At 44.5% G+C, this 19,195-nt stretch overlaps 1 protein-coding gene and 1 long non-coding RNA gene across 2 annotated transcripts; both read right to left on the reverse strand.

Annotated features, from left to right (window-relative positions):
* Positions 1-6,488: 6,488 nt before the first annotated feature.
* LOC136482479 (bisdemethoxycurcumin synthase-like) lies at positions 6,489-7,706 on the reverse strand. The gene has a single exon (XM_066479694.1). The coding sequence runs from the start codon at positions 7,692-7,694 to the stop codon at positions 6,489-6,491; it is 1,206 nt and encodes a 401-aa protein (XP_066335791.1). The 5' UTR covers positions 7,695-7,706.
* Positions 7,707-16,779: 9,073 nt separating this feature from the next.
* On the reverse strand, positions 16,780-17,894 carry LOC136484367 (uncharacterized). The gene is made up of 3 exons (XR_010765924.1): positions 17,767-17,894; positions 17,626-17,668; positions 16,780-16,846 (listed from the first exon to the last, which is right to left on the reverse strand). It is a non-coding gene; the product is annotated as an uncharacterized lncRNA (long non-coding RNA).
* Between the last annotated feature and the right edge of the window lie 1,301 nt (positions 17,895-19,195).

Consider the following 19,195-nt stretch of genomic DNA (forward strand, 5'->3'; position numbering starts at 1 on the left):
CCTTACGGTCTTCTTTATGCCACCGCAACAACTTTGCATGGTCTTTATTTCTGAACAAACGTTTTAAGCGTGGTATTATAGGAGCATACCACATAACCTTGGCAGGGATTTTCTTTCTAGGACGTTGTTCACCCTCGACGTCACCAGGATCATCGCGCCTGATCTTATACCGCTGCTGCTTTACATACCGGGCATTCATCCAAATTCTCGTATTCATTGCCATGGTAGAGGATGCAGTCATTAGGACATGCATGTATCTTCTGGATTTTTAATCCCAAAGGGCAGACAACCTTTTTTGCTTCGTACGTAGTGGTGGGCAATTCATTTGGCTTCGGAAGCATCTTCTTTATGAGGTTCAATAAATTCCCAAATGCCTTGTCGGATACACCATTCTTTGCCTTCCACTGTAGCAATTCCAGTGTTGTACCCAACTTTTTTTGCCCCTCTTCGGCCGTCAGGGTATAGCAACTTCCTATGATCCTCAAGCATGCGCTCGAACTTAACTTTCTCTTTTTCACTTTCGCATTCTTGTTGTGCATCACGAATGGCATCGCCAAGAGCATCACCGAGATCATCTTCTGCCGCTACCTCTTCTTCATCTCCCCCCATTGTAGTATCATCAAAGGCACCATACTGAGCAATAATGTCATCAATGTCTAAATCTTCTCCTTCACCTTCTTCCATCATGACCCCGCTTTCTCCATGCTTAGTCCAACATATATAGTTTGACATGAAACCTGACTTAAGCAAATGTGAATGAAGACTCATTGAGCTTGAATATTCCTTTAAATTCTTACATATGGCACATGGACAGCACATGAAACCATCCCGCTTATTTGCCTCGGCCACACCTAAGAAATAGTGCACGCCCTCAATAAAGTCTTGGGAGCGGCGATCGGCATTGTACATCCAATGGCGTGACATAATCTGCATTACACGACAAATTATGAAAACCTTGAACATAATTAAGTATTTTATTACACAACATAGATGACACACACACGGTTGATTAATTAACTAAGCCTGGCTACAACGTAAGCAATCCCAACTATCACTAAACAAACTAAAACTACAATGCACTTCAGTAACATAATTATTTCGTGACCGTACGCAACTAAAACAGACAAATCATTCGTCTGTTGAATATCAATAAGCTTCTCCTGCTGGCTCACTGCCTCATCATCAGCAGCCGCTACCTCAAGCGCACCCGAATTCTGCACGTATGTAGCATAATCTTCCTCCCAGTACCAACCATCGCATCCATTGCCCTCCCACTGAAATTAAAGCCAAAAAATATTTAGTCAAAAATATTCAAGAAAAGCAGGTCAATTAGCCATAATAATCAAATGCGTAAGAAACTCACATCGCGATCCGGGCACTTGTAGAAAACACGACCCTTGTTGGGTCCCTGTCTCTTGACTCGGTACTCCATCACAATCTTCTGCTTACACTTGCCGTAGATAATGAGAGGGAGTTCTGGCCTCAGTCGTTTCGCAACCGAACGAGAGGCCGAGGATCCGGTACCAGTTGTCATCTACTTTCTATACTTATTTTTGCAAACTAGTGTAAATTTCACATTTTCTAAAATAATATATTTAAACAAAACTAAAATTATTTATTTATCTAACTAAACCATGAAATATGTACTATGTATAATAGTAAAATACCAAACTATCAAGTGATTTTACTATTGTAAATCATCATGTGATTTTGAGCTAAAAATGACATAGAAATCACATAGCTCAAAAACATGTTTCAATAAATAACCATCCGTACTAGTTGACCTTGCTTACGTGATCATCTCGGCGAGTATTTCTCCACCGGACTGGCATCGTACTTAGCCAAGGAAGAGCTTCGATTCTACGAGGAAGGGAACACGGTCTTCCACGACCGTTGCCGCTCTCCCTCGTAGAATCAAAGCTCCTCCTTGACGTCGTTACCGCTCGGTAGAGAACATGCTCACCGAGATGAACACGGTCCGCAAGTTCAACTAGTACGGATTTTCTATAATTTTCTAACTATTTTCTAAGTTTTTCATTTCATGGAAAATTTAATTCTAAAAAATAAAAGGCATGATTTCTAAGTATTTCATTTCATGGAAAAAATAATTCTAAGTGACCTGCTCGATATCGGCGAGCTCGCGGGCGTTTAGGTTCGCCGAGGATAGTAACATTTGTAGATGACATTTGTAGGTCTGAAGTTATCAAATATCCATCAAATTATAGCTCGAAAACATGTTTCAATAAATAACCATCCGTACTAGTTGACCTTGCTTACGTGATCATCTCGGCGAGCATTTCTCCACCGGACGGCACCGTACTTGGCCAAGGAAGAGCTCCGATTCTACGAGGAAGGGAACACGGTCTTCCACGACCGTTGCCGCTCTCCTCTCGTAAAATCAAAGCTCCTCCTTGACGTCCGTTACCGCTCGGCAGAGAACATGGCTCGCCGAGCTGAACACGGTCCACAAGTTCAACTAGTATGGATTTTCTACAATTTTCTAACTATTTTCTAAGTTTTTTATTTCATGGAAAAATTAATTCTAAGATCACGTAAGCCGCTGGGGACGAGGATGGACACGTGCTCTAGCGAGGACGAGCGAGGCGTGATTTTGATGAACTAATTTAACTTTTGTTTATCCAAACATATATGCAAATCATCATGTGATTTTGAGCTAAAAATGACATACAAAATCATAATAAAGTCCAACATATAAAGTTACACATGCATCTACATCGCAAAATGAGATAAGCTACTGATAAAATATAAGAGGATTAAGTTTGTTACCTCCAAAATCGAAGAGCAACACCAATGGAGGGGGAGAGAGTAAGAACAACAGCAAGCTGAAGAACAGAGACAGTGAGTTTGAATGGAATGGCTCAGGCTCGGGGAGGAAGAAATGAGCTGGTCTATAGGCCGGGATAATTAGTCCCGGTTAGGGGGCCAAACCGGGACTAAAGATTAATCTTTATTCCCGGGGCATCACCCAAACCGGGACTAAAAGCTTTAGTCCCAACCGGGACTAAAGATCCCTGCCCCGCGGACGACCGTTGGGCAGGAACCTTTAGTCCCGGGGGCAAAAAATGCTGAGGCTAATGCCAAATTGGGACATCGTTCTAAAGTCTGTTCTCTAGTAGTGCGGCTTTCGTACAACAACAAGGGAAGAGAAGACAATGGCAAGGGAAGAGAAGGGGCGCGCATACCTAGTGGGTGCTCGTCGCCGGCGAAGGAACTGAGGAGGGCGCACATACCTAGTGGTTGCTCGTCGCCAGCGAAGGACTGAGGAACTGTGCACCTGGCATAGGCGTGCAGCGTCCGCCCAGCTGCCACACAAGAGAGACTGAGCACCAGGGAGAGGGAGAGCCTGGGCATAGGGGGCACGCGCTAGACGGGGGCCACAGGGGCCGCGCGCGTCGGGCGAGAGGAGGAGGAGCGACGGGCTTGGTTGTGGCGCCTACCGCGGCCAAGATGCGGCGCGGGGGTGAGAGGAGGGCGAGGGCTGGGAATTAGGAGTGGGATGGAGGGGTTACAATTATATAGTCTAGGGTTTTTAGATGGGCCGATTTGGTCCGATGGGCGGAGGAATAGGGATGCACAGCCCAGGTCTAGGCCGCTGGGCCTTTAACATTTAATGAGTTTTATTTCCTATTTATCAAAGTTTAATTTATGCACTATGTGATTAGACACTATTGTCGTAAACATTCTAATCCAATTATATCCATGTACCCAAAATACTTTTTAAATAAAATATAATACATATATTTCCTAAAAATCAATGAAAAATTAAGTGTTTTGTTGAATATTACTCAAACTACTATTTGGGTGACTCCAACGAAAAAAATTAATAATATCATAAAGTTGTCTAAAAATTCTAAAAATTGGTATGGAGGCATAATGTGGGTGTATAAACTTTCCGTAAAAATTGTGAATCATTTTAACAAAGTTGTACTATACATGTTCACAAATGAACACATCTCTCACATAGTTTCAAATAATTATGTGAGAGATGTACCATTTGTGAGCAATGTATGTCATTTCTTTTTTTAAAACATATGAATTTTTATTGGAACATTGTACACCAAAAACATATTTCATGCAAGTTTGTATGATTTTCTAACAAAGTTTTGAATTATTACAATTATTTTATGTTAATTTGGAGATAGAAGGATGATATATCCATAGCAAAACAAATGATTTTTTCATCCATCTCTGATATGGCCTAGAGTGAAACATATGATCATAAATATAAATTTTATAAAGTTTTTGGAATCTTATTGGAGGTACCCACTGTTCAATTTGGAATTACTTCCGATAAGCGTACAGAAAATCGTTTAGACTATAGAAAATAGAAAATTGGTTCCGAAAATTTTGAAACTTCTACAAAGTTTGGAGTATGAAAGACATTTTATAAAGGTTGTTTCACAAGGTGCTTTCTCTATATACATGATTGGAAAACAAACATATGCGAAAGAACCAAGAAATAATAATTGTTATCCAAGCAAATGTTGTTAATTGGTAGATCATGATTTTAGACAGAACTAGGAAAAAGAAACATATCACTTGGAGTTAGCATGAGGGAGAAAGACTAGTTACAAAATTTCATCGCAGAATAAAAAGAGAAAACATTTTGTTCATGTTCTTGAGTTTCTAGTATTTTCATGTGTGTTTCCCCAGAAACCATCAAGATAATTCTATTTACCCTGACTGGTTTATGCAATAACCGTAAAAAAAATCGAAAACCAGTCAGGGAATTGGAAATTTCCCTGACGGTTATGTGCACTCACAGGTTAATTAGGAATTTCCCTGGCGGTTATTTAATTTCCGTGTGTGTTTTCCAGAAACCGTGAAAATAATATCAATTTTCCTATGTGTTTTCCAGAAACCGTCAAGGTAATTTTATTTACCCTGACGGTTTATGCATTAACCGTCAAAAAAAATTCGAAACGGTCAGGGAATTTCAAGTTTGCAGTAGTGAAACTGAAGAACCTTCAGTCTGTTGGTTTCCTTTGCAGGAGTGAAGGCTCATAACTTGATTTTTTTGTGCAAATAAAACTGATGCATAAAAAGAATCCCATTTGGCAGGAGAAAGTTGCAGCCTAAAATTAATCGAGTAAGTTTTCTCTTGTACAAATTGTGTTTCAATATCATGTCCAACAAATAATTTGAAATGATCTATCCTCTTATCATGGTACCTGCAATGCTATTTAGTTCGAAAGGTCAGAGCCTATATTAGCTTGTTTGTGTTCTTATGTGGTCAATCTATGATATACATGGCCCTGCGCTGCTCCAGATAGTTTTCTTAGAGATGTCTAGAGGTCTAGAGAGGACACAGACACTGAAGGGTTTTGTTGTTTCTGTGATAAGCGAATTAGCTTGTTTCGTATATACTCTTGGGAATTATAGGAGCCTGGCTTATCAGAATATTATAGCTACTGGATATGTGTTAGGGTGTGCAGCAAGTCTGCAAGTGCTTTTATGCACCTCCAGAGAGAGACCACAGCGATACTATTGTAGTTCTGTTATTATAATGACATTTGCTTGGTTGTTTAATGGCTCATTATCTGTTACAATCTCTGACCAGATCCCTGGTAGCAAGAGCTGACTTTTGATTGTATTATAGTATGATATACCAGCTGGAATTTACTGAAGAAAAACACTAGAGGTTTTGTCCATGTTTCGAATACAATCTGTGTGTCACAAGTTAGTGAAGGGGTTCATTCCTGTACATGGTTCAAATATGAAGGAGTTAACATTTGCTGGTTGATTGTAGGTCTTTACAGATTCCTACTTTAGGCAATAGTTTTCTTTTAGAACTATCGGTACCATAGTTATATTACTATATTATGTCATTATTGAGAATCAAACATGGAGCTGCACATCTGACTTGCTATCTAAATGTACGGAACTTACCTCATCTTCCATCAAGACTATTGGGGAATACTGTCAAGAATTAACTTCTATTAGAGAATTTTTAATGCTGTAAGATCTTTTATGATTTACTGTAGTTTTATGAACCACAAGAGCCCGAAAAGACTATTTATTTTAGTTTTATGATTTGTTTTTTAGACGTCACCGTAGAGTTAGCACGGGAAATATGCTAATGGTCCATGAATTAGCTATATTGACCTTATTTTAGCTAGGGCAACCTCAATACCACGGGTTTTGCTCTTAACAAGAGGAATCAGACTGAGGGAAGCAAGAAAACCGGTGGGAGTGAGGAATGGATGGATAGGGAAGAAACTGATGACGAACTGATTAATTTTCCTCTTTTTAATATTATATTATATAGACACAAATACAATTATCACAACAATATAACACACTGAAAATTAAGGAACAAATTTAACACACCACCTTATATGGTCCACGAATTAGCCATATGGAGCTTATTTTACTAGAGCAACCTCTATACCGGGTTTATAGTATATGCCATGCATGCTTTATACTCCCTATATAGAAGTTAGTCTTTTTGGTCGATGTTTGAATTGTCAATTTCCCTCCAGTTCCAGGTTGCTAGGGGCGTGGAGCACCATGGTCTCGATTGTGATTCCCGGTCCAAAAGCCATCATCACTCCCCACTCCGGCAAATCCCCTCCCTGCTTGGCCGCTGCTGCCCGACGGCGGCGCAACTCATCGAGCACGAAGATCACTGTGGTGCCACTCATGTTGCCAAACTCGCTGAGCACGTGGCGACTCGCCGCCAGTTTCCCGTCCTCCAGACCGAGCACTTCCTCGATGTTGTCCAGGATGGCACGACCGCCGGGATGGATCGCCCAGAAAAGGTCGTTCCATGCGGCGCTGACGCCGAGCGTGCGGAACGCGTCGACAAGGCAGCGTTCCACGTTGCACCGCAGCAGGCGGGGCACCTGGCTGGAGAGGTGGTACACCATGCCGCATTTGCTATACTGCATGGAGATGGCGTCCTCGGTCTCCGGTATCGTGGTCTGCGACGCGAACGCCATCTCGAACAGCGGGCGCTCGACAGGGGCGACGGGGTCGGCGCCGACGATGACGGCCCCGGCACCGTCACCGAACAGGGTCTGGCCGATGATGTTGTCGATGCAGCCTCCCTCGGGCCCGTAGAAGGCGATGAGCGTGAGCTCGGAGCAGGCGACGAGGACGCGCGCGCCGCGGTTGTTCTCCGCGAGCTCCTTGGCGAGCTGGAGCGACCGCCCCCCGCCGTAGCAGCCGTGAAGGTTGAGGATGGTGCGGGACACCGTGGGGCGGAGGCCCAGCAGGGAGGCCAGGCGGCGGTCGGCGCTCGGGGCACGCGCGCCGGAGTAGGTGCTGAAGATGAGGTGGGTGATATCGGTGGCCGGGCGGCCCCACTCCGCGATGGCCTTGGCGGCCGCTTTCGCAGCCAGCTCCGGGACGGCGGCGGAGGCGATTTCCACGCGCTCGTCCAGGGACGGCCGCGTGGGGTCGATGAAGCCCGGATTGGCGGCCAGAAGCTCCTCGTTGAGGTGCAAGTAGCGCTGCCTGATGCCGGACTTCTTGTTGTTGCAGATCCTGCTGAGCTTGGCCTTGAGGTCGGTGAGGTGCTCGCTGTTGGTGACGCGGAAGTAGTAGTCAGGGTAATCGTCCTGGGCAATGCACGTCGGCGGGTTCGCCGTGCCGATGCCGAGCACGGCGGCCGGCCCATCCGCGCGCTGCGCACGCCTCATCTCGTGGACGGTGGCCGGTGCGCTCCCCATGGACGTCGACGACGACACCTACGTATGTACCAGCAGGTAGCTAGCTGTCGCACTCGCGCTCCCGGGGATGGATGGTTGCTTGCGTCTTGGTGGTTTGGAGAAGCAGGAGGAGGTGCGTTCTATTTATACCATTACAACTGTATTATGTACGACGTGCTGGTCTCGATCACTTCGCAGCGTTCCGCGGACAACGACGTGCGTGCGTGCGTTTTTATATACAAATTATATAATCGCATGTGGATTGCTAGTATATATATACACACACAATGCAAGAAGTACTTTTTCTTTGTTTTTTTTCTTTCATCACTTCTCTATTGTGTATCTTTTCTGATGATTCTTTTTTATCTGTTTTGATCTGTTTTTGTACACATCAAACAAATGATACACGTGCCTGCAATTAGTAATGTATCCCTTGCTGCTCGCTACATATATATTTCATTTTTAACCGTTTATTTGTGATATTGAGATGAGATCCGATCCATTCACACAACTGTTACACAGCTCAAGCAAAGCTTCTCGTATAAAATACACTAGGACCATACACACCTGTGTATCTCATACAAACGGCCGGGTTTATACACTACTACAGAAATCTTAGTGGTGGCGGACAAAAAGGGTTAATGGAGACAGGCATTCCAACCGCCTCCGATCAAAGGTCACGGTTAATTGTGACTTTACGGAGTCAGTTCAAATGCACACCTCGGTTAATCAAATTAAGGAAACAAAAAAAAAAGAAAAAAGGCCAAAGCCCTGACCTAACCAGGCCTAGATCTGGGCCATCGTCCTGGGAGCAGGCTCTGCCCCACGCGCCACCGCCGCTCAGGGGAGAAGGCCCTCGCGCGCCGCTGCAGCCGGGGTTGCTCGATCCACCACCGGAATCCGCCGCTCCTCCCTCCGCCATCGCCGGAGGTGGACGGGGCAGATCCGCTACGCCTCAATCCGCCGCCACCGTGACCCGAGCTGCTCCGGCCACGTCTCGATCCGCTGTCCACCGCGACCCGATTCATCCCCGCCGCGACTGGATCTGCCGCCGCCGCGGCCCGATCTGCCCCCACCGCGACCGGATCCGCGGCCGAGGGGCCGCCGCGACCCGATCCATGCTCGGTGGCAGGGAAGAAGGGGGAGGGGCGCTGGATCCGCCGATTGTGGAGGTGCTCCGGCTTGCCTGGCAGTGGGGGAAGGCCAGATCCGCGCTCGGTGGTGCTGGATCCACCGCCACAGCCGCGATTGGGAGGGGGCACCGCCGGGAGGAGAAGAGGATGGGGCGCCGCCGGGATGGGGAGGGGGCGCCGTCGGGAGGAGAAGAGGAGGGGGCGCTGCCGGCAGTGTAGGGGAAAGGGGCGGCACGGGTTGGGGTGGGGAGGGAGGGAGCGTGCGTGAGAGCCCGCGCGCCTCTGCTTGAGAGCGCTGCGCGCTCTACGCCCTGTGAGAGACGAGAGAGAGAGTTGGGATGATTTCGCCCCCAAACCCTAACTCAGCTATATATATATGAAACCCTAATAACGGGCCTTCTGGGCTTCTTTAGGCCTAGGCCTTTTTAGGAGGAAGGCCTTATAGTGTACCCGCCTCCGAAAATCGATTTTCCGAGGCTTGCAAAAGTGACTGCCTCGGTAAATAAAAAATGTCCGCCTCCGTTAATCGCAGACATTAACCGCGGCGGTTGGATTTTGTGACCGCCTCCGTTAATAAAAGGGCATCGCCTTGCAAAATCATTTGTGTAGTAGTGATATACAAGTATATATATATGGTGTATATGTGGGTATATATTATATCAATGTACCATATATATTGCTTCGTCTCTGTGGCTTGTTTATTTGTTTTTGCCTGTGTGCGGTGTTCGACGACCTGTGTGGTATTTAGGTGTGGGACGAGTATCACTATATAGATGGAACATGGTTCTCGCAATTTGATCACGCTTGCAAGAGCTGGTTTGTAGCCTAACAGGAAGATTTAGAAGCATTTCTACGGGCAGCTGTAATTCCAGCCGCCACTAAAAATCGATCTTTAGAGGCAGGCCGGCTCGGGAATCATTTTAGAGGAGGATTTTAATTGGGCCAGTCTCTACTAAAAAATGTTTATGTTACAAAAAATCATTGATGTTGTAGTGTTTGGTTGTCGATCTCTGTAAATGATTAATAAAGGCAAATGGGCCGGGTTACGATTGCCATCTCTGTTAATGTTTTTAATAGAGCCGTGCAGCCTAAGACACGCACCTCTGTTAATACTTTTCATATTCACAAAAAATTGTTGCCTCCTCTCTTAATAGTTCTACATTTTTCAGATATTAAGGTACAACTATTATGTATATACAAGCACCAATATAATGCCAGCTATATGCTGTAATATTTGACCACCAATCAATATATATATGGTTGCATGTCTCGTCTAATAAAGCACCAACATTACAAATTAAGCCAATCATATTGGAGGTGGTAGTCTCAATATTTTATGTTCATGTTTCTGACGTCATTAGACTAATGCTGAGCCGTAGGTGCTCCCCGCTCTGAAAGGTTTCAGTGCTTGTGCTCCGTGGGCAGCACACAAATGTTGCCAAAGTATCTGCCTCTTTGATTAACAACTTCGTGTATATATAATGAACTGGCAGAGGTCCGGCATAATCCTGGTTATCTTTCTTTCGTCAAAGGGGCCCTCGTGCATCCATGCATGTGTCTTATTTATCTGTGATAAAACCATAGTGAAAACTATATGAGATCTGAACTAATTAGTTAATGCGATTCTGCGCACATTGACTTTCCACATTGTGATTATGTGCACATTGATATTATTACTCTAGCTCGATCTTCTTGCTAACTGTCCCGAACTGTCAGATGATCTGGCAATTAATTATGGATCTGCATGGAGAAAGTCCAGACGGTTGCTTTTGATTGATCGCCTTTACCAATAGAGAGCGGGCATTTAGTTATTATTGGTGTTTTGTATGACAACATTAATTGATGCATATGGTGATGTTGTCGCAAATGCCCATTTTGTTCTTCACTACTGCCCAAACGTTTTTTATAGTCTGTCAAAAACGATTTTTTAGAGCCGGTTATCAAAAATTTTGGGTTCTTGTATCCCGACGTGGAGAAGTTTGGATTCCTCAGACGGGTGAAGGTTAGAGCCCCGAAGGTCTCTGATCTTGTCCTGCATAAACACAACTACAGAGGCGTAGGTTTCTTCGAAATTGATCCAAATGATCTGTCAACTTTATTTATATTCGAGTCCTCCCTTTTCTAGGGCCCGGTTACATACATCCATTTGTACATAAGTGTCCTCTACCTACTATAGAATATGCTAAGAATATTCTAGGTCGTACAACATCCATGGTCACACGGGTCTTAGGGTCAATTCCTACTGCAACCGCCTCACCTAATGGGCCCTTTATATATATCGAGCTATCATCAGGCTTGCTGGGCCACTGGGTCCATCTAAGGGGCCTTTGGAGGCGGAGGCCGACCGCTGCCCAACTTGAAGGACCTTCATTGTAAATGACTCGGAGGCCCTTCCAGATACCCTTGATGAAGGAAACCGTGGTCATCCTTCAGGAGGCCTCCGCCGTCCTCTATTGGTCGCCCTCAACCCTAGCCTCTAGAGCAAAGGCTTAATCCTTCGGCTTTTCTCTTGGGACCATCATGGCCATCCTTGAATCCAGCTTCCCGGGGACTTCATGGACGATCTTCGAAGGCCTTTGTAGAAGACCTGTGAACGCCTCACCATGTACCTACATCCATAGGGTTTGTGCGAAGGGAAGGAAACATTGTTAGTGGACCTTGGGTGCGAGGCTTTGCATCTAATACTTCCCACTTCGAGGGCGAGGTGTCGCCCCTCAATTTGAGAGTCCTAAGTGCATCCGTACTTGCACCAGGATCACGCACAAGTACGCACCAAATCACAAGAATGGTACACAGATATATATAATAAAAGGTTCTGAGCTTTATTGATATCTAGAAATAAGGTCTTACAATGGTGGCCCAAAGGGGCATGGTCATAGGCTACATATCTAGCAGAATACTACGGCAGTGAAATGGCATTATTGGTGATCTCTAGAGCGGGATTATTATATAGCGAAGCGGTGTCCTATTCCACAGGCAACTTGAGCGCGGTTGAAACCCTAGCCTCGATGTCATACGAACGTATTTCCTTGCGGGGATCCTAATCCTCGTGGTACGTCTCCTCGTCGAAGTCATAGTCTTCTTCCGTGCCGAAGTCTGTGGGTCAACAACGAGTGAGTACATACGTACTCAGCAAGCCCTAACCATAGGGTGGAATATAGAAGTGTAGTGGTGATTATAATTAGGGGTTGAGTCCTAGCGGAGTATTACCATTCCCACAAGTCCTCGAGTTAACATCAATTCCAATACCAGTTTCATTACACATCAAAGTAAATCTAATCATAGTAGCCCATCCTAACATTTGCCCATTCCAAGGACGTGGCTATTCGAATAGGTTTAATTAACTCTGCATAGGTGTACAAATTTCCCCACACGATAGGTGCAACCTCATCCATCATCAATGGATGAAATAGAACTAACGAGACCTTGTACCCGAATGTACGCGACCTTCGATATCCATATAACTCTACTACGGCTTCTCAGGGGTTGGAAACACACAAATTCCGAGAAGATACCTAATCGTCCCAACGTGATGATACCTAATCATCACAAAAATACCATGGCTCTAACAATGGCCAAAACTAATCATGGGCTCGAACGCGGCCAAAATCTCAAAAGCTTAACAGTGGAAGATCACATAGCATCCACGCCAACCTGGACCATGGAAAAAAACCTAACTCCGTCTCGGCTCCTGATATTCCGCTGCCTACACCGGCCTCCTAAAAGAAATTATACATCTATCTAACGGGGTGTGAGATCAAGCCTACCCATATACACATGTGACTGTACGTAATATCTCACTAGGCGAGAGGGACTACGAACCGGTCCTTATGTGACCGAGCCGAGTATCTCCCACAAGAATCTTCTCTAGGCATCCTTGCTCGCCCCCTATCGGGCTTTAGTTTTAGGTTTACGAATTTTAAGTTTCATTATTATCCCTAAGTTCATTCATAACGTGGAGCTCATAAAGTAACAAGATAACCATTTATCTCAATTCATCAATAATCATATCACAATAACCAAGCTCATATTCTAGGGTAATAATCTTATAGTCATGTTTTAACATTTCAGTGGTTTAAAGCAAGATGATAGGAAGGGGAGCTAGGACTTGCCTTCGTCGTTGTCACCTTCCGGCACGTCTACAAAATCTGGGTCCTCGTCCTCCTAACGATTACCGTCGTCTGTCGGGCGTATCGATCGAAATAAGACTACCAGCCAACCATAAAAGAAAGGGCAAAAACAAACATAGAACAATATGGTGGTACCAGGTGCAAATGATAGAGCTAGATTTTAGATGAATTTTAGAGGTGGTTTCATGTAAAAAGGAGTTAGGGTATAAAAGTTATATATTTTAGAAGTTTATTCTATAGCTATTTTGCTAGGTGGAAATTTATATGCATTTTCTAGTGCATGAAAATATGTGCAAATTGCTATGATTAAATTCCCTAATGCATCTAGTTTATTTACAAATTTTCTATGAATTTTTCTAAGCTAGGAAGATGTATTTTTAGCTCTCTGTGTACACTAGCTGGGTGTACCCAGCATTTTCTAAAGTGTACCCCACCCTGTGTGTGTGGTGTGTGTGGGCGCCGATGACAGGTGGGCCACCCTACCTATGTCAGCGGAGACGTCAGCTGCGGCGTCATGGCCATGGGCCCACGCATCAGTGAAAGAGGGAGAGAGGGGGAGGGACGAACGGGAGGCCAACGGTAACGGCAACGCTGTCATGCGCCTAGCCCACGTGGTAGAGACAGAGAAGGGGTGAGAGAGGGAGACGGCGTCAGCGGGGGTGTCCCACCGTGACGCCAAAAAAGGGGGGAGGCCCTTGCTCACCGAAGTTCAGTCACGCCGGCAAGCGCCGGCCCTCAGCAGTGATGGGGGATGGGTGTACGGTGCTCGCGGGGTCATGCCACGGCCGATGGCGGGGTTGCCTGTTGGCAACGGGTGCCCGTGGTGGCTCGTCGGAGGGAACGCGGTGGCAATGCATCGCGAACTCAGCCTTACGATCCTCTACCATTGCAATCATTGACGTATACGTGAGTGCGGGTGAGTGGTGAGTGTGGTGAGGGTGGTGTGGTGCTCTGGGTGGCCTTGCCGGTGATGACCGACGGCCATGGCGGCTCGGCGGAGCAGGGCGCGTGGTGACAGTGCGACACAGAGAGGGAGACGACTAACTAGCTAGCAAAAGAGAGAGAGGAGGGGCTCTGGGACTCACCGGTCACTCCAATCGGCCAAGAACGCAGCGGGGAAGAAGAGGGGAGGTGGCTTGGCGCGGAGGCGACCATGGCGTCGACGTTGATGAGCTCACTGTGAGGGAGGAGAGGGGAGAAGAGAAGAAAAGTGGGGCGCCGTGGGGTCCTGAGGTCTCATCATGTCGCCGTTTACCTTGGTTGGCACCGAGGTGGAGCTGGCGGGGTGTTGATGCGCGGCTATGCCGCATACGGCTATTGGCCGTGAGGTGGATGGCGAAGCTAATGATCGGGGCCCGGTGTCAGCGAGAGAGAGGGGAGAAGGGAGGGGTGCGAGCGAGGTTGGGCCGAGCACTACGCCGCGGCTGCTGCGACGCTGGCTGGGCCGGCCCACGTGGGAGAAGAGAAGGGGAGAGGGGAGGGAGTGAGAGAGATGGGATGCGGCTGCTGCGGGCCGAGTGAGAGAGGGAGAGATTGAGCCCAAGTAGCTTTTCTATCTTCCTTTCCCTCTTCTATTTCCCAGATTATATATGCATATGTCTAAATGATTTTGAATTTCAAATTTGAATTCATGAGTATGCAGAAGTGTACCACCATAAGTTCAACAAGTCAAGCAAACATTCACACAAAGTTTTGCACATCAAATTTTGTTTTCCTATGTTAATTTATTTATAAATATTACGTATGTTAGTTATATATTCTAGTTCCTATGCAAAGTTTTAAAAAGTTCAAATTTTTAGTGATTTTTAAACTAGGTCAAATTTTAGGATGTTACACGAGGCTTGACGCAGCCGAGCCTGATCCTCAAATTAGGGCGACCGCCTTATGCCCAAGGGTTCGGTCCCCGCTAGGCTCATTTGTGTCAGGGTCGTCTCGAGATTACTTTTGACATCTATGTCGCCACTTGCCTCTCCCTAGACATGGCTGCCAAAATGAACGGATGCAAGTTTGACTACTGCTTCAGTCACTATATAAGGTGGGGGGTAAAATAGAGGTACCCTTGTCACTTTTTTTGTGGTAAAAGCTTTAGCCTCTGATAATAAGCGGAGCATTCATCTTGCGTTTTGGAGGGAGCTTCCTTTTGTGGTTGGGGTCCTTGGTCCAGACATGCTAATGCGTGTTAATGATAAAGATATGTCTTGATCTTCGAGCATTCAATGATGGCTACACCCTTTAAACATCAACTGATTTGGAGCTGCTGAAAGGCGTGTACAACGATGGACAGTCAGTTGCTAAAGGTTATAGCGACGGACCCCTGCAGTTGCTAATGAAGCCGTCGTTATATGTATACAGCGACGGACATCATTTTTAGCGACCGACAGACATCATTTTTAGCGACCGACAGTTCAACAGTCCTACTTTTAGCAACCGACAACACGTTAGATCTTTTAGCGAGCGACAGATCATTGCAATAAGGAGCTTTTAGCAACTAACAATCCATCGAGCTCAATTAAACAAGATAAAAAAATTAAAACCTTGTATATCTAAAACCCATATACATTGGATCAAACATTCTAAGACGAATGCAATATTGAAATTTTATACACAAATGATCGCATTAACCATACTCATTCAATTATCAAACTCGAGTACATATTAAATTATGTCACTTAACATCAAGCTATCCTTGTCTCAATATATATATATATATATATATATATATATATATATATATATATATATATATATATATATATATATATATTTAATGAACAATAACAAACTAACATGTGTTGTCCATGGAAACCATCAAACATTTGGTTAAAGCTGAAAAAACAACAACCATCTTTACTTTTGTTGGCTTCATGTCTACAACTTTGCTGCAAGCTTTGCTGCTTAGCATCTCTGAGAAGATCCTAACACCTTGAGAAGAGTCCATCTGATAAGATTCTGCAACACCTTGAGATGATCGCCTCTGCCATGAGAAGATCTGTATATTTGTCTTGTGTCATGAGATTAATAAACATATAAATGTCAGAAATAGCTACTTAAGAAATAGATCTCGGGGGAACAAATAGTTCAGTCACTATAAAAATAATTCCCCCGAACTGAGAGGCAGGGGACAGGGAGGCTGCTGGACCAAGTAAATATTGCTGCTACTAGCAGGCTGACAGAAACACTAGCAAGAGAATATAGATAAATGTCTAAACAAGATTAGAAATCAAGTAATGATTAATGACAAGGACTAAAGCTAGATTGCAGATCAAAACTGACATGGTTGAGGGAATAATACCTGAACTTTATATGAATGGCTGCTGCACCAAGTTTCTGAAATAGAGACCCAACAGTGAGGAAGACAACAAATAGTAGTAATTGCTGTCACAGCTCAAAATTGTAACACAGATACAGATGCATTTGCATCAGAAAGCAAGGAATTCAAATTAAATGCTTTCCCTAATCAACTTTGAGCTTGCTACATGAGACCAAATTGTAATACATGAATCCTAAGTGAAAGTGTCAGAAGCTGATAAACTTGTGAATTCTACATTTCCCACAACCAGAAGTGAACAATGCTAATTATTTGCAAATATGCAGATGCAAGTGTCATACTTGGCATTAAACATGAATGGCTAATTATTCTAAGAATACTTGAGAAAGCAACACCATATTAATTATTGTAAGACAGCCAACAAATGAAACTAGCCAAAGCTTAAAAACCTTGTGCATGTCTTCTGATATCTCACCTATTGAAGTCAAAATGCCACAGCTGCATGTCTTCTGATATCTCAGCTTGCATGCTCCATAGAAGCAATTGCTCTATACAACTAGAGATGGACACTTCATGCAATCACATTTTATCTGCTGCTGCTACCATAAACAAATCCGGATAAATCATGGATCACCAAAGCTCCTGTCATAATTTGAAGAAAGATCAGGGATCAATACTCAGTGCATCAATTTTAGCTATTCTGTTTCACTTAACACAACTCCACATTATTCAGAAAGGTATGAACTCCAGATATTCGTGGCAATTTTTTTTTGGTACAGCTACATATCAATTCCAGATTAATGCAGGACAACAAATCATTTATATATTTAATCATACAAAGTCATATTGCAGGACTTTGTATATTTAATCATACAAAGTCATATAGATAGTTACTGGACGGGAGGCGCACTTTGCTGCGCCCGCCCCAGTCCAAGCCGAAACTAAACACCATAGAATTTAGTAGTAGATTAACATAGAAGAGTAAATATGAGGTTGAATCCAATGAAAAGCAAACATTTTCTTTGACAAATTGTTTAAAAAACGGTAGTCATGCATGTTTGACCAAAAAGCATAAGCATTTTTTAGCTAACTACTGATTAGTGTTCAAAATTGTTTCATGTCCAGTGGACCAAAAAAATTGGAAACCCACAGCATGGCCAGCCATACATGCCAACACAGACCAAAGAAAGGAACAACGAATCTTTGCAGTGAGAATTTTCGAATAAGCCTACATCGTTTCCTATTAAGATTTTAGTAAACAGGGGTTCCATCTTAAGATGTGAACCTAGGCAAAGCTACAACAGCTAACTGAAATTGGTATGGCAGGAATATTTATGTAGTATTTCACCGTGGTTTGACAATGTAACAACACAAGTAGAAAGCATGAATATTACATCCATTTAGACACTAACAGTCCTTACCGTTCCAGAATGCCTTGTAGAGCTTCTCAATAAGCTTTTGGATCTATTCAGTGGAGCATATTGTACAGATTAACATCAGCTGTTACCAAATTAGTTTGGTAGCTTGAAAAATCAAAGACCAAACACAGATTCACTTGTAACCTTAAATTCAATCCACATCCAGCAGGAAGAAGACCAAAACAAGGAGATCCATTTTGCACATACATGCATACACTTGGGATTATATCAGATCGATCCACCCTGAATACAGATAGCCAAATAGATTAGGGTTCCAGTGCTTAGTTTTGTCGGCTCACCTCGACACAGGAGGACTAGGCAACTAGTGCGCCAGAGGTCGGCTGACGGAGGTGGGGGAGGGCGGCACCCGCGACCGAATTTTTTACAATTTGGCCCTTTTTTTGAAAGTTTCTCACAAATAGACCCATGGCGAAAAGAATTCAGGAAATGGACCCTTAGCTCGGCGCCATTGATGCTGGCGCCGAGCTCGGTGCCACCGTCTCTGGCGTCGAGCTCCTGGGCACGGTCGGTGACCTGCTAGGGGGCTCGGCGCTAGAGTGACTGGCGCCGAGCTCCCTGCATTTAACCCCGGCCCAACCTTCTTGCCCGAGCGTGTTCTTAATCTTCTTTCTCCTCCGTCTCGGGTTTTTCTCTCCCCACTTCACCCTACCTCACGAATCGACATATTGGACCTTGAAAACCTTGATTTGATCCGTAGATCTTCGAGAGCAAGGTATCCTCGCTCACCTCCTGGTTTTTTCGCATCGATTCGGTATATATTAGTCGGATTTTTGAACCTAAGAATCGTCATCACTTAGGGTTTCATTGTATCCCTCAATATATGTATTATACAACCATAGGTTGATTCCAAGGAGTGGAAAAAGCTAGCGAACCTAGGCGCATGTAGTTATGTTATGGGTTCATTGTTGTGGATAAAATGAGAAACCCTAGGTTTAGGGTTTAATGTTAACTGCTTTCGGTTCTTAGAACGAAATTGGTTGTATTGTAGTTATGGTTCTCATTGATATTTATTTGTGATGTTTTGATTTATGTTTGTTAAATTATAACCATTTTGTTAGATGCAAGAAATATTTCGGGAGGAGTTTTGACGAAAACGGGGTCGTCCTCGAGAATTATACCCCGACGCGTCTAGCAAAGATGCCCCGTCCCTCCTGACCTTCCTGTCCCTAACTGTGACTGTAGTTTCCCGGCCCATGTTTTTCAATCGAAACATCCAGCCACAGCCGCGCGTTGCTTCTACACATGTAGTCGGTTTAATGTAAGAAATTGTTTGCACTATCCTTTTTCTTTATTTGTGTAAGTATGGTACTAATATTTTGTTGGAATCTCGTTGTGTAGGACTATGAGAGGTGCTTTTTCTTTTAGTGGATCGATGGTGCAGACAAGTTTGATCCTAGGTACCTTTTTTCGACGATTGGTTTAGAGGGAGACATCCACGTGAGCAGTTCAAGCGGTGGGTTCCACCCCCTAACCCTTCGGCAATGACGGCTAAGGAGAAGCACCTAGCCACAGTTAGACGACTTGAGGAACCTCCTCTGTGCGATTGCGGAGA

This window comes from Miscanthus floridulus, chromosome 9 (assembly GCF_019320115.1).
Source record: "Miscanthus floridulus cultivar M001 chromosome 9, ASM1932011v1, whole genome shotgun sequence".
Classification (NCBI taxonomy): Eukaryota; Viridiplantae; Streptophyta; class Magnoliopsida; order Poales; family Poaceae; genus Miscanthus; species Miscanthus floridulus.